The sequence below is a fragment of the Malaclemys terrapin genome, chromosome 3 (assembly GCF_027887155.1).
Source record: "Malaclemys terrapin pileata isolate rMalTer1 chromosome 3, rMalTer1.hap1, whole genome shotgun sequence".
In the NCBI taxonomy this organism is placed as follows: domain Eukaryota; kingdom Metazoa; phylum Chordata; order Testudines; family Emydidae; genus Malaclemys; species Malaclemys terrapin.
In genome coordinates, this window is record NC_071507.1 from 64496047 (window position 1) to 64514348 (window position 18302).

At 39.4% G+C, this 18302-nt stretch overlaps 1 protein-coding gene and 1 pseudogene across 3 annotated transcripts in view; one reads left to right on the forward strand and one right to left on the reverse strand.

Annotated features, from left to right (window-relative positions):
* TTC27 (tetratricopeptide repeat domain 27) overlaps nt 1-18302 on the reverse strand; it is a 170791-nt gene that overhangs the window by 61676 nt on the left and 90813 nt on the right. For 2 of the 3 annotated variants that reach the window (XM_054023918.1, XM_054023919.1), the window contains exon 10: nt 9887-10000. The exons of the other annotated variant lie outside the window; for it this stretch is intronic. In XM_054023918.1, coding sequence (XP_053879893.1) covers nt 9887-10000 — 114 coding nt within the window. The remainder of the gene's footprint in view (nt 1-9886; nt 10001-18302) is intronic. 3 annotated transcript variants of the gene reach the window in all.
* Nucleotides 15198-15321, forward strand: LOC128835170 (U2 spliceosomal RNA; annotated as a pseudogene).

The following is an 18302-nucleotide window of genomic DNA, read 5'->3' on the forward strand; positions in this document are numbered from 1 at the left end:
GTAATGACAGTACTCTGTCTGCAGTTCCAAATTACTACACATGACAATATCTGAAGATTAAAAACTCCCTAGATATGAAAAAATGCAACAGACCACAGCAGCTCTTATAATTCATAGATTTAAGAGCTCCCAAGTATGTTTTAAGAACAGGGAGCTGTTATGGTTGAGTATGCCAATGATCTGTGGATAATAGATCACTGGGAGAGTATTGAATTATATGTTTCTAAATGATGCTTGAAAATTTAAAATGTGGCTAGCGTGTAGGGAGGGAGAATCCTACCCTTACTCCATAGCTGAAAATCAACCATACAACTATAAATCAATAAAACTTAAAAAGTCAACAAAACTAAATGAGCAACTCTCTCACACACTCAACCTGCCCCACCCCATCCCACTCCAAAAAAATCCTCCCCGCTTAATCACTGCTTTTGGGAAAAGCCTGTGTAAACAGAAAGGTTTTGCAACATACCCAGATGCTGAAGTCCCTCTTGACAATTTGCCTTGCTGACTAACATCAAACTGGACAGCTAATAGGCAATCTGGGTACAGTGGGCCAGTTTCTATTCCATACTCCTGGGGGAATTCTGTGCCACTACACATGCGCAGAATTTATGTCCCTTGCAGAAAAATGACTTTGTGATGGGGAAGCAAAAGGAAGCCACAAGAGCGGTCATGTGACCCTCCCCAGCACTATGTTTTGGGTGCCCAGGGCTTCCGGCAGAGAGGTAAATCACTGTAGGGCAGAAGGCAGAACTGGGGAAGACCCAGCTGGTGGCTCCTACCCTGTGCCGGGCTCAGCTGCTAGTCCATTTTTTCCTTTAAATTCGTTTTAAACTGCAGCTGTGCATTAGTTATTTTAACTGTTTTTGCGTTTAAGTTTTTTTTCATACTCTGATAACTTAAAATTGGCCAAACCAATCCCCAAACTTGCCACCAAAAAAATCACTTTTAGTTAGGTCTCAATGCTTCAAAACAGTCTGGAAAGAAACGTTTATAAAAAAAGGTCACAAGAAATTGAAAGTATTTACGATGGATGAATTTATATTTTCAGTCTTATGACCTACTCATGCCTTCGCAGAGTGTTGAAACCCCAATTGATAATTCCACCAGCAACCATACAATGACAAACTTAACAGAAATTTCATATTAATGGGAGTGAACTTTATCCATATTTAAAGTCACTTATAAATGTTATTTTTATGGGAGTTATTAGTTCCCCAAAACACCAAAAAACCTGACAGTAACTATTCCACAATGAAGAGTAACAACATGCAAGTTTCAAGTTTTAAGGTTCTGCTGTTTTTATGCATGAGTAAAAATATATCTTCCACAGATTTGAGAGGTAAATACTGTTATGCACTCGAACAATTTGTGTAGAAAATGTACAGTTCAGTAGTTTAATGTTTTTCTTAAAACAACGTGAACAAAAAACTAACATTAGTGGCTTAATATAAATACTTGCATATTTTACACACACATTTCTAATAAATGATTCTAATTAATAGTAGAACTTACCTTCAAACAACCAGTATAGTGTCTTTCTGGGCACAACAGGCAGGCAGAAGTGCTGCAGGATATTTCACCGCAACATTTCTGCCTCCTCTGTTGTCAATGCTGATCGAGTATCAGTGATACGAAAGGACTGTTAAGCGCTACCAGAGGAAGTATCAGCAGGACTGAGAGAAAACTGAGGACAAGGACATTTATGAGGTGGGCTGCAAGGAAATAGCTAAAGGTGAACAAAGATCAGGTGACCTCCTGGCCCGGGAAAGAGACAAAACCCAGAGGAGGAGGGGCTGGAGGGAGTTTCAGTTTGGAGTTGGCTGGGGACTAGGAGTGAGGGCAGACGGGGGTGTCAGGCTCGCTGGGCCCCAGAATGGACCCGGCGGAGGGGTCCCAGTCGCTGGACCGACAAGCCCCGTTTTAGAACGTGTTCCTGTCATCTAATAAACCTCTGTTTTACTGGCTGGCTGAGAGTCATGTCTGACTGTGAAGTGGGGGTGTGTGCAGGACCCTCTGGCTTCCCCAGGACCCCACCTTGGCGGACTCGCTGTGGGAGGCGCACGGAGGAGCATATGCTGAATGAAATGTTCCATCTTCCAGGTATTTCAATTTTGACCTACCACATGCACTGAAACTGGATAACTGCTTCATGTTACCAATAATATTACTTTTTTTTCCTGAAGAGCCCACAAACTGGAGAAAACATTTACATCTACTCTTTTATCTAACTATCAATCTGAGTACAAGCTTCTAAACCACAGACATTCAATTAACCTAAGCTTTAACAATAACAGTTCCTTCTTGTGGTGACAAGTGTCAGAAGATGGTGGGAATGTATTTGACCAAAAAAAAAAAAAAAAAAAAAAAAAAAAAAGCTCTTTTGGGTCTGCATTTTTACTCTTCTCAATCAATTACAAATTACAACACATCTTTTTGACTTGGGGGGGGGGGTCTCAGTGGGGGCAGAACAGGAAAAACAAGTTCAGTCTCTAGTTCTGCATTTGATTAAACTGTTTCAGAATAGTCAAATTCTTACTATTTTTCCTCTTTATAACATTTCATTCTTTTCCAAACATGACTGCCCTAACTAACATAAAAGCCTGAGTGATATCTAGTTAACTTTTGTTGAGAAACTACTTGGCGAAAAACACTCTTTCAATGGCTGAGCCTAACCCAGCAAACACACAATATATGGTAATGTAATGGCACCCTTCCAGCTTGAAAAATGGTTGTGTAAGCACCAAAACAATGCAATTACTGTGTCATGCCAAAGCATCATGAGTGACTGAAGAGTCCAATTCTTGAGTGAAAGTGCTTGCCATAGTTAATACAGGTGTAATGCACAGGGCCATAAGATGAAGCCAGCACACTATTAGCACCTGGAGGCCTGCTGTGCTTTCCTCTTTGCTTTCTTCATTTTTCCCCCTCTCTCAACCACCTTTCCTCTGCCTCTGGCTCCCTGTTGCAGAGCAGCCCCCCAGCATAGACTGTTAGCTGCATCTTCCCAGCTAGAGGTGTCAATGTTGACAGTTTTGTGGCCTTATCTACACTAATGCTGTAAGTTGATTTAAGTTACACTAGTTAAGTTACGTGAGTTACATTACTTAAGTTGACATAATTTACATTGACTTAGCACGCTGTCTACATTGCGCTACGTCGACAGGAAAAACTCTGTCAACTTAACTTCCGCCTGTCGTTGAGGTGGAGTACTGAAGTTGACGGGAGAGTGCTCTCCCATTGACTTATCGCGTCTTCACCAGACCACAGCAATTGCAGCGGCGCCCATTTAGCACCACACTGAAGACAAGCCCCGAGTTCCTGTTGCAAACATTCTTGAATGTGAGTTTTTTATCTGTATAATATATGTACACATACACACACAGGAAAAATGGATTCAGGATGAGGTGGAGAGTCCTACTGTAGAATCATTTATTGCCTTCTATTTCTAGGCAACTGAAATGGTTGTACAACTCTGCATCTGGGAAAGCGGGCAAGCATTACATTAAAATGTGTATAATGTCCACAAACATTTCCGTTCTTTATGCTTTCCTGTAACATTTAAAAATTTTAAGTACTATTTTAGGCACGGAGAGCCATCTTACTCACAGCCTCTGTAGGAAAATATGACATATCCCTGAGCCTTATCACTAATAATACAATACTGACATTTACAGCATTCAGGTAGTTCTAATGCTATGCAATTAAAGGTTTAGATCAGCGGTTCTCAAACTGTGGGTCAGGACCCCAAAGTGGGTCACAACCCTGTTTTAATGGGGTCACCAGGGCTGGCGTTAGACTTGCTGGGGGCCAAAGCTGAAGTCTTAGCTTCCTGAGCTTGGGCTTCAGCTTTACTCCCACCCGGGGTGTTGGGGCTCAGGCTTTGCCCCTCACTCCCCGCCTGGGGCGGTGGGGCTCAAGCCAGCTCAGGCTTCGGTTCCCTCTTCTAGGGTAGTGTAGTAATTTTTGTTGTCAGAAGGGGGCCATGGTGCAATGAAGTTTGAGAACCCCTGGACTAGATGTGATGTTATTGACATAAACTGGACCATATAAATCACTGATGCAACCATATAGTTGCACCAAATCTTGTACAAAGGAGGGTCAGTAAGGTGTCTATGGAAAAGTTATGATCTGCTGGTTATAATTATGCTATCTGCATGCGTGTATTCATTTTGTAGTTGAAGTTATGAATACTGGCTATTGGATATTCAGGCCTGTCTGTAAAGGCCTATACTTTAAGAATTTAGGTGTATTCTTATCACTAAGATAGTTATAGAGATATAAAAGAAAGAATCAAAATCACTGCCTGTGAAAGGGCCTTCTCGTACTGTGACAGTCTGATGCCCTGTTCTTAGGCTAAGTAAGGCCTTTGGCTAAGCAGCAGAGGCAGCCATAAGCTGAGAAGTGAACGGTCACATCCTTACATTCCAAACCAGTCACATGGAAATAAGGTGCTATTGGGCTGTTAGGAATACAATTCTGTCCTGATATTCCTACCACCTCCAGAGAAAGGAAAGAACCTAGAACACGTAAAAGGAAATTTAGTTTGATAGTTTTTAGTCTGGTAAGAACTCACTTATCAATAGACACAGCTGAAAAACCCTTATGTCTGTATAGATGTAGTTGTGAAATCCTCACTTCTGTATGTTTATTTGCATGGTCTCTGTCTGGTTCTGTAATTGTTTCTGTCTGCTGTATAATTAATTTTGCTGGGTGTAAACTAATTAAGGTGATGGAATATAATTGGTTAAATAACCATGTTACAGTATGTTAAGATTGGTTAGTTAAATTTCAGTAAAATGATTGGTTAAGGTATAGCTAAGCAGAACTCAAGTTTTACTATATAGTCTGCAGTCAATCAGGAAGTAAGGGGGGAATGGGGAAATTGGAATCATGTTTTGCTAAGGGGGGAATGGGAACAGGGAATGGGAACAGGGATGGCCCCAGAGCTGGGAAGGGGGCCACTGAGGAAGGAAACTGGAATCATGCTTGCTGGAAGTTCACCCCTGTCAAGGCTGCTTCCCCACTCTGAACTTAGGGTACAGATGTGGGGGCCTGCATGAAAACTTCTAAGCTTAACTACCAGCTTAGATCTGGTCCGCTGCCACCACTCCCAATGTGCTAATTCCCTTCCCTGGGTAGCCTTGAGAGACTCTTCACCAATTCCCTGGTGAATACAGATCCAAACCCCTTGGATCTTAAAACAAGGAGAAATTAACCATCCCTCCTCCTTTCTCCCACCAACTCCTGGTGGATCAAGATCCAACCCCCTTGGATCTAAAAACAAGGAAAAATCAATCAGGTTCTTAAAAAGAAGGCTTTTAATTAAAGAAAAAGGTAAAAATCATCTCTGTAAAATCAGGATGGGAAATAACTTTACAGGGTAATCAAACTTAAAGAGCCCCAACGACCCCCCTCTAGCCTTAGGTTCAAAGTTACAGCAAACAGAGGTAAACACCCTAGTAAAAGGTACATTTACAAGTTGAGAAAACAAAGATAAAACTAATATGCCTTGCCTGGCTGTTTACTTACAAGTTTAAAATATGAGAGACTTGTTCAGAAAGATTTGGAGAGCCTGGATTGATGTCTGGTTCCTCTCAGTCCCAAGAGCGAACAACCACCAAAACAAAGAGCACAAAACAAAAGCCCCTCTCCCCCCCAAGATTTGAAAGTATCTTGCCCCCTTATTGGTCCTTTGGGTCAGGTGTCAGCCAGGTTACCTGAGCTTCTTAACCCTTTACAGGTAAAAGGATTTTGGAGTCTCTGGCCAGGAGGGATTTTATAGTATTGTACACAGGAGGGCTGTTACCCTTCCCTTTATAGTTATGACAACCCCAATAAACATCGAATTGTTTGCGCCTTTCGACTTCGGGTATTGTTGCTCTCTGTTCATGCGAGAAGGACCAAGGAAGTGAGAGGGTGAAGGAATAAGCCCCCTAACATCTATGTACTTGTATCTCAATGTGTTTGATTCTAAGTAGCATTAGTGAAGCTTTTGGTCAGCTTCTTGAGAAAGGCATTTGCATATTAAGTGCCCAATAAGGAAACACTTAACTGACAATGGACCTTGGGAGATGCCAATCCACATGAGAAGTCTTCCTGGGAAAGTTCAAATTAGCATGTGAGCAGTGGCTGCTGCCTGCAAACTGAGTCATGCATGGACATGTGACTTGCCCAGGTGGCTACAAATTCCATCTTGTTGCTGTGATTTTGCACTGGAGAACAAAGGGGTTTCCGCCCAGAAGAGAAAGAATATAAAAGGCCCTGGAAACCCCTCCATTTTGTCTTCAATCCTGCTTCTTACCTCCGGAGGAACCTTGCTACACTGAAGCTCTGAACAAAGGACTGAATGACCCATCCAAGCTGTGGATGTACTCCAGAGACTTGATTTGAGCCTGCAGTTTATTCTATCACTGCTACAAGCCTGAACCGATAACTTTGCCATTACTGTATGTAATTGATTCCATTTAACCAATTCTAGCTCTCATCTATATTTCTTTCTTTTATGAATAAACCTTTAGATTTTAGATTCTAAAGGATTGGCAACAGCATGATTTGTGGGTAATATGACTTGTATATTGACCTGGGTCTGGGGCTTGGTCCTTTGGGATCGGGAGAACCTTTTTTCTTTTACTGGGGTATTGTTTTTCATAACCATTCGTCATAACGAGTAGCACTGATGGTGACACTGGGAAACTGGAGTGTCTAAGAGAATTGCTTGTATGACTTATGGTTAGCCAGTGGGGTGAGACTGAAGTCCTCTCTGTTTGGCTGGTTTGGTGTGCCTTAATAATAAAGGAAACCCAGCCTTGGTCTGTAACTGCCCTGCTCTATGCAGTTTGTCCTGAACTGATACTCTCAGTTGTGTCCTGCCAGAGGCAGCAACGTTACACTAGATAACTGTAAAAGAAAGTGAAAACAATGAAGAGAGCCAGTGACCATCCAGCTCTCCATGAAGCAACACAAACTGCTCAACAAACCAATTTGGGATCCTCTGAAGTAAGTATGTATTTTGATTTCATAACTGTCATTGGATTGGAAAGACAAGGAAAAAATAAAACAATGAAATAAGTTGAGTTAGCCCAGCATGTGAGTCCTTATTCACAAGTTACATCCAGCCCCCTTTGCTCTTGGGTTCAGACTCCAGAGCAGCTGCTTCCAACTGATAAGTCTGTTAAATGTGCATTCCAGACATCAGAGGTGCAGCAACCACACACAGTCACCAAAATTTAGCTTCACACACACTCCCCTCCCTGGTAAATTTATCAATTATCGATTTTGTTTTTTGGAATGTTGAAGATTCTGTTTTTGTTAGAGGGCCTGATGGGAAGAGCATTTACAGCTTGCTCCTCCAGTATCTCATTTACAGATACATTTCTAGCAGTAGTATTTTCACTTTTAGATTCAGTTTCTATACTTGTATTGTCGTCAAGCCAGTAAAAAGGAAAATCATTTTCCCCTCAGTAATTACATGGTTACTGTACATTCCATTCCTTCTTTAATTTCTGGACCTTTATCTACAAACAAATGACCCTCATTTTTCTTCATTATTTCTCCATTAATAAGGTTTGTCACTGGTTCTAATACCTTACAACATTCCCCACTTCATTCCACCCCAGTAATTCTGAACCAATACCCTTTGGGTCTAGGCATAAAACTCTGGGAGGCTTATCACACTGTTCTTCTAATTTTATTGCTAAATCTGTTCTAATCAAATCAAATTCTTAACTGACATTTAAAAAATAAATCTGCTCAAGATTTCCATGTAGTTGTCTGTGGTGCTGGCCTACATAATAAAAAAAATGTTTCTAATATAATGGTCTAAGACTCTAATTTTCTCTATTTTCTAAACTTGAGTGCAATTTCTTTCAGCTTTTGTTACTATACTTGAAGCAAATGTGATGGGATTCTTTTTCCACATCCTGGTTTATGTGAAACTACAGCTACTATTCCTGCTGAGAAGCGTCATTTCTAATAGTAAGGAAGATTCTGAATTAGAACCACACCTAACACATGGTGTTAGATTTAGACCACGGTGGGAAGATGTTTAAAAAAAAAATATCAAGATTTTCTGTATTAAAAACCCAACTGATACTATATTTATACAGTAGTGGAAACAAACTAGAATTTGTATCCGCATTTGCTCCACAAACATGGTCCGCGATATCCAGAGATTTGCAGGGCTGTAATAATGGAGAGTTACCTGGTCAATTAACTACAAACATATTCCTACCTATATCAACTTCTATACATTACAATTTATTCCACCCACATCTATTTTCAGATTCTTGCACTTTAAATACTTCTAAAATTAAAACCAGATCAGCATCTTATTTCCTGCAATGGAAAATGCAGCACAGTAATAACTATCACCTACTGGAAGAAATATTCAGAACAAAACTGAAACCTTTTCAATATGTACTAAATTAACTTTTTAAAAAATTACACAAGCATTAATACAATGGTTTTTGTTTCATTATTATAGTACTTGAGCTTCCCAGCAATTGTTTTAATAGATCTAAGCTTTTTACGCAGAGGGAGAGAGAGAGAAATACCTTTAGGTCTATAAATTAGTCTTTCACTAGTGGTCAGCACAATTGCCTGCGCTGGACCAGGGGGGTTGGCTCTGCGATTCTTGAACTTGCTTTGATCTAAAATCGCCTACTGGATTGGAAACTTCTGGGCATGCTCAAAAGCCATTTATTTGACAGGCTTTGGGGGGAAAGATGGTTACTTTGGGAGAGGAGTGGATGGTGCAAAAGGGGCTTATTTGATGCTTTGATATATTGGGTGTCTGAGTTAATTTTCTACTGTATGATTATTTATTGCTGCTAGGTAATAAATTATGCAATTGTAAGTTAACTTTTTTATTAGGGAACCTATAACTTTACATAGGGATGTTTTACATTTTTCTTGACAACTACATAAATAGAATTCAAAATCTAAGATTTATTTTGTCTATTTATTTTAATTTAGCTCCTAAGCAGTTATTTTATGGAATAATTATAAAACGGATACCCTTTTTAAAAAATAACCTTATCTTATAAAAGTGTATTTGCATACCTATTTATGGTGAATCCCTGAAGCTGAAACACATTGAGGTACTTCTATGCACTCATGATTTGTTCAGTCTACTTTTTAACCTCTGTTTTTACTTGCAGTTGACAACTATTTATTCATTCATAATGGGATTAAAATTTTATGTTAAACTCAACATAAAGGTATATGCCACTATGCCAACTTTATAAGCTTTAGTCAATTTTTCTTGACTGTTCCTTGTTCTAACAAACACCGAGAATCTATTACACTTGATGGGCCCTCGTCTAACTGCCTTCAAATGTGATGCTTATCCCAAGGCTTTGGACACCCTTCTTCCTAACTGCCAAAGGATCTTCCCCTGCTAGCAGCCCACTATCCTCCTGATCTAGAAGAAAAAAGCAGCAACATATTTGCCCCCACGCAGATTCACCACACATTTAACTAGTAAAGGTTTCTGGTGAAACAACACTGACATGAACCAAGTTTAAATTTGTAAAGATGGCAGACTATTTTAAAAAATGCTCCACAGAAAGGTTAAATTTCCCTATTAAGTTCTATAGAATTAAAGGTAAGAGAACATACCACACAATTGAAATGTTTTGTGGATTTTGTTAGCTAATAGGTTCACAAACCACTACAAAATAACCATTTGAATGTCACAGAAAGAAGAAAAGTTAAGGAAACAGGTTCTGGTTTCAACCTTCCAAAGGATTAATGTAAAAAAAAGTGTTTTTATTTACAAAATTAAATACTTTGAAAAATGCTAGCTTTCTTTCAAAGTTGGCTGTCTAAATGCTTGCAAGAGAATGTGTATGAGGATTGGAGGCAGTAACAATGGAAGACCTACCTGAGTCTGCCTCATTGCCCGTTCCACTCGACGAGTGCTTCCTTTCTCAAGTTTTGTCCGGAGAAGTAAGGCTGAAGTTTGAATGGCCCAGAATTTAGGTTGTGAAAGTAAACACTAATGAGGGGATGATTAAAAAAAAAAAAAAAAGTTAACATTTTTTATTTTAAAAGTGGTAAAAAAAAAAAAAAAGAGATTTGATGGTAATTTTCAACATATCTCACTTGCTCAAGCAGGTCTGCCCAAACTGCAGTCTATTCTGAAATTCAAATTTTCTGTCATGGTATCTTATTGGTAAATTCAAGACATTACATGTATGCATTTGCTGGTCTATTAGATAACCATGGATCAAAAATGACTGGACCAAAGGTTTTATTGCTATGCCATTTCATCTGAATAAAGTTCATCTCATATGGGTGGGTGGGTGTGTACACATAGAATAGAACTTGTGACTAGTGAATCAACAAGGAAGCAAGACAGAGAAGAAGTGGTGAAAAAACACATGGAAGGTGATTACAGGAAGGAGGGCTTCTTATTTATTTCCCTAAATAGTGGCTCTGATACAAGCAAAAAAGTAGTTATTTGGTGTTACAGCATAAACAAAGTTGTGCTCAGCAGAATTTATCAGAGTTGTTGGTAATCTAGTGAATTTTACTTGTTTTGTTCTATGCAGTTTCTTGCTGTGTGGAGTTTTCTACTTGTTAGCTGAAAATATCAGTCTTCCCTGGGCTGATTTGTTTAGCGCCATGGGAGATGAATCTACGCAGGAGATTATATATATGTGCCACCTTCAATGGTGAGGTATTTTCCACTTTCTTTCATTGAGGTTTATGCTACATGTGTTGAGAACTCGGTGGTCAATCATTACTGAGCTACAAACTTGGCTCATGGCTGTAGGCTAGTGAGGAGTTTTTAGTCCATCCTACTTTCCTCCATATTGAAGCTGAGTGCCCTTAAAGAAACAGCGTGAGGTCACTACTCAGAAAGCCCTCTCTTGATGCCAGCAACCTCACCAGTTATCATCCAATCTCTAACCTATATTTTTTAGGGGAGCCACTTCGTCACAGGAGGTCATTAAGAAAGTGGTAGCCAGAGTGGCCTCAAAATACTTGATTCCATATAAATGGCTTTAGTCCCTTCCAGCCTGGTGTCAGATGTGGGTATGCTACCATTATCTGTGTTTGCATTTTATTTTTACTAAATGAAAAAAAAAAGTTTAACTAGTTGGAGGTAGATGCCAATATAAATTTCTCAGTGAAAGGTATTTCAGCTACATCCAAGGTTCCCAAATGTGGGAATATAAACACAAACCCCACAACCCAAAATGATTAAGCAACTGAACATTCCTAAGTACACTTTCAGGCACTAAAATTTGGACAAGGGCAATACTCTTCATTTCACAGAGTGCAACAGTAATTTGTAGACAAAACAATAAATAGACACGAATAGATCTTCTTAAGAGGTACAAAACTACATCTCTCCCTGTCAGTCAACTATTAATACTTTAGAAACAGCAATAGTTATGACTTCACCTAGGCCTAGACTGAGACTTTATGGGCTTGTCTTCACTATTGGGGTAAGTCGACTTAAGTTACACTATTCCTGTTACGTGAATAATGTAGCTGGAGTCGACGTAGCTTAGGTTGACTTACCCCCGTGTCTTCACTGCACTGTGTCGATGGGAGACGCTCTCTGGTCGCCTTACCTTACTCTTCTTGGGAAGCTGGAGTACCGGAGTCGACCAGAGAGCGCTCTGCAGTCAATTTAGTGGGTCTTCACTAGACCCGCTAAATCAACATCTGCTGCATTGATTTCAGCAGCATCGATCTCCCTGGTAGTAAAGATAAGCCTGTGTGCGACCCTGAGTAACGTGAAGATGAATAGCTATGCTGTCCCAGAAACAGCACAGGGAAATAGTTGTTAGTCATAATTCCTTCCCTGGTTCTCCCACTGCTCCAAGAGGACAACAATCTGACAACCTTTATCCAGCAGCAGATTAACTTCACTCATCACTCAGGCTCAGCTGTGCTGGTTGGTTTACGAGGGGCAGAACCAAGGCTCCCCCCCACACACCAGTATGGTGGTGGGGAGTAGCACCCCTAAGAAGCCTGCCCCTCTCTCCCCGCCAACCAGCAATCTGGGTATCCCATTTTGGAGTAGGTGGGGAGTACTCAGCCCCCTTTTTTCCCCTCTGCACTAGCATGTGGAACAAGTCCCTTATGTACCATTGGCTATGAAACTGATGTGCCTTAATCACCTCAGTCAAATAAGCCATAGGCTGGGGAGAACTTTAACTTAATAACAATCCTGGGTTGTTTTAAAGTTACACACAAACAAAACATCAGGTACACTCTTTAATACTATTGCAACAGAGACATGGTAAATTCTCCTGTGCTATTCTTAATGAAAATACATTGTGCACAAAGCAACCTTTTGTAATATACTGTAACTGCAGTGAACAATTGGAAAACACGTGTTAGTTAGTTTCACTTAGGCTTATTTGTAACTGTATTAGCAGTCAGCTCAGTCTCATGCCAAAACCTAAAAATGCTCAGTTCCTCATTTTCATTGCCTAATCACGATGTTTAAAAAAGTACAATGAAATGAAAAAAGAACTCATTTAAAGATACTACTGTTCACACTCAGGGTTTTAAAGAATAGCTTCGGAATGTGTATTGGGCAGTCCTCACATTCCCACTGAGTACGTACTCCGAATATTCCATAAAATAAATTATTCTAATTATTCTGGGCAGTCTTAAGGCTTTATAGTTCGACCTGTGACTAAAACTAGACATTAATACACATCACTATATTTTAAAATAATATACCTGGAAACAATAAAAAATAAATCAAACTTGGGAAAAAACATGCATATCGTACTTTAATGTACTGTGCTACTTTCTATAAATTAAGAAAACTGCTTAATAAAACAATTTCAGAAATAAATCTGCTCATTGAAAAAGAATCTTCACAAGAAGTCTTCGTTATGTTCATTTTAGAAATTAAACAGAGAAAAGAAAAAAATAAGGGGATCAGCTGTTGGAAGGAGAGAAAAAAATGGAAAGACCAACGAAGTTATGTAACTTTTTGTACAACAGCAGATAAACAGTTTCTCAGCAACAGACAATGTGGCACTTTGGTTTAGATGACACAGTATAAATAATGGGAAGATGATTTCCAATCAGAAATAGTACAGCAATTACTATTTGGAAGTAGGGAAGATGTGAGAAATAATAAAGCAGCAGCTTTGGGGAATGAGGGCATACTAATGCAAGTAATCTTCCATAAGGCTAGCATACTTTGTATCAACTCCATTAAAGAGCTCTAGGACTCCCACCTTGCCCCAAATAAATAACAAGCCCTCCTGGACATGCAAGAGACCCTCAGCCTCCCAGGAGCAATTCTCCACATGGAGTGCTCTGGCTTCTTGACACCACTCCACTAAATGAACAGCAGCAGTTCCAGCAACCCTGCTCCTCCTCCTCCTTTCTAAGGAGATGCAGCATCTGTTCCATTCTACTATCTTGCTCTTCTTCTCCTACAGAAGAATCAGGAGCAGCCCGAAGCAATTTTACCAGCCAGGGTGGAAAAAGGTTAATTGCTGCTCCAGAGGCCAAGCAAACACGTAAAAAACACCACCTAACCTCCACTCGCCAAAAAACCCTGAGTGTCACAGAGATATGGTGTTCGCTGGAAGTTGGTGCCCAAGGCAACTGCCTTGCTCGCCTGCCCCTAGAATCGTCCCCAAGAATAGTGGTGTCTAGGATTATTTTGTGCTTTCCTCCTCATCCCTTTTAAAAGAACAGGACATTTGGATCCTGGGGGATCCAATAAAGTATAAAGTAACTGGGGAGCTTGAGGCTGTTCTGCTACTTTTTTCTTTTGTGACCTCAAGTGAAAGAGCCACTTGTTCCCCGGTCCCACTCAGGCTACTTGCCCAGGCAAATATTTTACTTTGAGAGGGTTTCTAAAGCTCTGCCATGTTAAATCACCAGACATCAAACACTTCTTTTTTAAAAATAAATCTCACACACAAATGAAGTAGAGCACTATTCCCATAAGTAACTAATTATGAAACTGTTTAATTCATCCAGGTAATTTATACTGGAACACTATATCAATACAAACAAAAGCAAAGTGAAAGCTTAAGTATGTTATTCCACCTATAGCAGAGAGGTATTGTCACAGAATGACCTCTCTTTACAAAGGCACGCATTGTATATAAAAAAAAAAAAAAAAAATCAAACTTGCTGGTTAACAAGACCTGTGAGGGAATATATGACTGGGCTCAAGTGAACAAAATTCTTGGGTTTTTTTTCAGCTGGGTAGCACACACACACCTGTTACTTCACTTCTGGTGGGTGTCTCATTTTTTACATCTACTGTACAGTTAATTTATTTTTAAGTGTCTCGGAAAGGGTCTTTCTACATTTTAAAGACAAGAAAAGACAACTTGGAATATGATCCTGAGGACCAGAAGGAGAAAATGAAATTAGGGAAAATTTGATCTGGTCTTAAAAGCACACTTTCAGAGAGGTCTAGACCCAAAATTTAAATCTGGTAAAAGATTTTATGAAACTTGATCATAAGTGTTTCCTTTAGAAAAGGCGTGGTTGCATTTAAATATTCCCACACAGTATTTGTAACCCATAACTGAAGTACTGATGTTAAAAGCAAAATGAACTAGAAACAGACATGAAAGACTAACTTCTTTTCATACAATGGAATGAATGAAGGCTAAAGGGAAACAACCAGCATTAACTGTGAAAAGTTCATTTAAAGAGCCTTTCAGCGTTAATGTAAAGTCTTAGTAACAATGTATCTTGTTAAAAAGTGGCCCAATCCTGCAACCAACTATGCACAAGTAAGTAGATCCAGTGAGCTCAATGGAACTACCTCACATGCATTGCTACTCAAGCATATTTTTGCAAGATCTGGGCCTTGCTCCATAAACTGACACAGCATCCCTCTAAGACACTAAAGGCCTCTAAAAATCCATTTCATGAGAAAAGTGTTGAAGAATTTAACTTAAAAGTTAAAACAGAGCTCCAAGTCTGCTTAGTTAAAAAGCAAATTTTTAAAGAAAATCCTGCCTAAAGTGTAGGAGGAGTTTGGGGCACCTTGACTTTTCCACCTTCGTTAAAAAGAACAAAAATATTTAGAAGCCAATAAAATTTGAGCTCTAGTCTAGTATTTGGCTGACTTGGCCAAAATGACAGGCTTAGCCTGAAGGTTTACGGGCCTGATGCAGCGTGAACTGAAGTCAATGGAAAGAGTTACAATATTGACCACAGTCCTGATCCTAGAGTTTCAGATCCTATCTTAGAGAACTTTATATTAAATGGATTTTTGAAGAAGGGAGGTGGAATAGGAGCTTGCTCCATCCACTCCATGCATCAACCTGGTATTGCAGTGTTTCTAGAAATGGTGCACCTCCCTCTGGGCAAATATTCTGGTTAAAAGAAAGTGAGAAAATTTTCTTGTGTTATTGTCTTGTTTGTAATTTTAATATATTTCTCATTTATCTTGGGCTCCAGCTACTGAGCACTAAAAAATTAAGCACTGAAACCTTGAACTTGACTCAATATTCTATTGGAAGAGAGTTTCAGAGGACTGAGGACAGGTTTGATAAAAGCGCATTATTGAGGAAATATATTGGCATATAGTTGGAATAGCCTAGCAGTTGACGGATTCATGCACTAGTATATTGCATTGCTGTTGTCCAGCTTGTAGGCGATGAAGGCATGTGCAACTGAGGCACCTCATCATCCACCAGGATGGGATGCAATCTCTTAGCTAACCAGAGACAGTAGAAAGTGTTACTCAAAACGCTGTTATATAATTGCTTAGCTTCAGGGAGGAATCCAGGAGAACACCCAAGCAATGGACTGAATTCACCAATTTTCGGTATGTGCCCTTTAACCAAAGGAAACTGTATTGTGGGTGCAAACTCCTCAAAGTGCTTATCTCTGACCACCAGCATTTTGCTAAGATTCAGCTTCAATCTGCTGTTCTTCATCCAGGGGCTGATTTCATCAAAGCAATGGGCCTCGATATTTAAATTGCTAACACATGAGCCCATGACATCTTACCAATTCTCTGAGGCTGCATGTAGATGGTGAACTGGACAACAGCACCCTCACAGCCAGGATCAAGGAGATAATATTCAGAATATAAAACCTTCTGATTGTGAAATGTTTTCCACTGACTTGCTGAGGCTTTTTGATATTCTTCATTTCAGCTGAAAGAAAATACCATAGCAGGGCATCAGCTCTGCTGTAGTTAAGCTTGAGAAGGTTGCTCTAAAACCCACTTGCTCACTTGAAATTTGCCATGTTTCATGGAGTTCTGGATATGGTTCGTGGTTCAAATTTGAGGTCATTGGAGCAAGCCTCCCCCTAACCCCCAATTTTACAAGATCATTAAGTTCTCATTTTTTGTGCACAAGTGGGGCTCAAACTATGGCTCTGATTGTCCCCCAATTGATCTTATTCAGTTACAATGTTGATCGCGGCTACTGTGCCATACCTACTGCCCCTTTGGGGAAGTGCTATTGAAAATGCTATTTGTTGAAAGACAAGTTTGGCTCTTTAGAATGGTACACAACAATCTAAAGCACAAAAGAGATTTACACATGTATGTGCAGCAAGATTAGGTAAAGGATTTTAAAGGCAGTATACTGTCACAGGAATTAAGTGGCTCAAGGGGACATGCACACTCTACCTTTGTAGATAGTGTAGTACTTTCAGAACACATTATCCCTTTAAGAGAGCAACGCCTTGTCTAAAGTGTTTAGGTGAACTGTACTGAACAGGAGAAATTTACACCTGCTTTATACACACACTTAGAAACACACAGAAATATGATCACATTTGCTAAATTTTACAACCCCTTCACCCTGCCCACTATGACAACTAACACTATACTTTCACTTACTCATGATTAAACCCACAGACCACTCATATCCCACCTCACTGCTGACAATCGACATGGCAAGACCACCCCGTGCACTGCTCCTGACACAACCCACAGAACTGAGTGCTGAAGTGAAGCATACTGGATCTCTCAAGGCACACATGCACTTGTTTCCTTTGATCGTGAATACAGGTGAAGGTAGGGGGAGGGACATAGCCTCCCTCCCCAATCTCTTAACATCACAATCAAAGCTCTGCCAAGCTGTTCCAACTAATCCCTTCACCATTCAATACAGCTACACCTAACAGTAAATGCACCTGGAGTGCATGCAGATAATTCCCAGTGGCTATTGCCGGCTGGTAGGGAGGGGGAGCAGATTTAAGGTTTAAACCTTAACTCTATTTCCTGGTTCAGAGTTTTGCTGAATTCAACATTCTGGAAGGGCACGAGGTACTAACAGGCAACCTTAACTCTGCATTAACAAAGTTTTTCATCAGTGAATACACCATACTTCATATTATGTTTAAACATGGCTAATGGCAAGTGTTAAAATGCAAAATATAGAACATCTGTCATTATAACAATCACAGCAGTGAGACACCCAAACTGCTACAAAAGCAGTTTCGAATGCAAAATCCATCTGAGTGGTGGAATGAGAAGGGTTTAAGATATACATCAGGGAGTCTTAGAGAAAGATTTAATGGTAACCACAAGTTTGGTTTTGACAGCAGATTCCTGTCTTGTTCTGGTCCATAACACAGCAAGTCAGTTTATATTAACATTTTTTGTTCAGCTATTTTGTATGTGAACTTGTAAATCTCTGGTTTGGCAAATAGAGGTTATTTACTGACTTTGGTTTAAAATACAACATAAATAAATGCCTATCTAGGCTGCAGGTGTCCTTCCTATTAAAATATATAGGAAACAAAAAATCAAAACAGCACATCTCTCCACAGATAATCACCAGTCAACATAAACATTGTAATTCAAAAACTAACACCCTTCATATTCCATTTGCGTTTTGAAGGATGTGCTCTTTTACTTATTATCAAGTTTCTATCACATCATTCTATTGTTCACCAAACTTTCGTTGGGCTGAAGATACTAAGAAAGTCTAAAATAAATCATATAACTATATTGTATATAACTATTACCAAATATATTTTTAAATAGAACACCGTTAAGTTACACTAACTGTATTTACAATTTTTGTTGGGTTTATAAAGAATCTTTTTTGCCATTCCATTTTATAGCACTGCTCTATTTAAGTGAAGAAAATAGTTTAAATACAGATTTAAATACAATCAAAATATTTTGTTGCTTAGCAACTAAAATTTTTGTGGAAAATAATACATTAGTTACAAGCACATCTGGCAATTCACAAGAAATCTATTAATTTTTAGCTATACTTACAACAATAGCTTAATTTTACAAAAATTATCCCAGTACATATCTTCAGCATTCTCATGGGTGATCTTATTTTTAGTAAATCTTTCCAATAGCT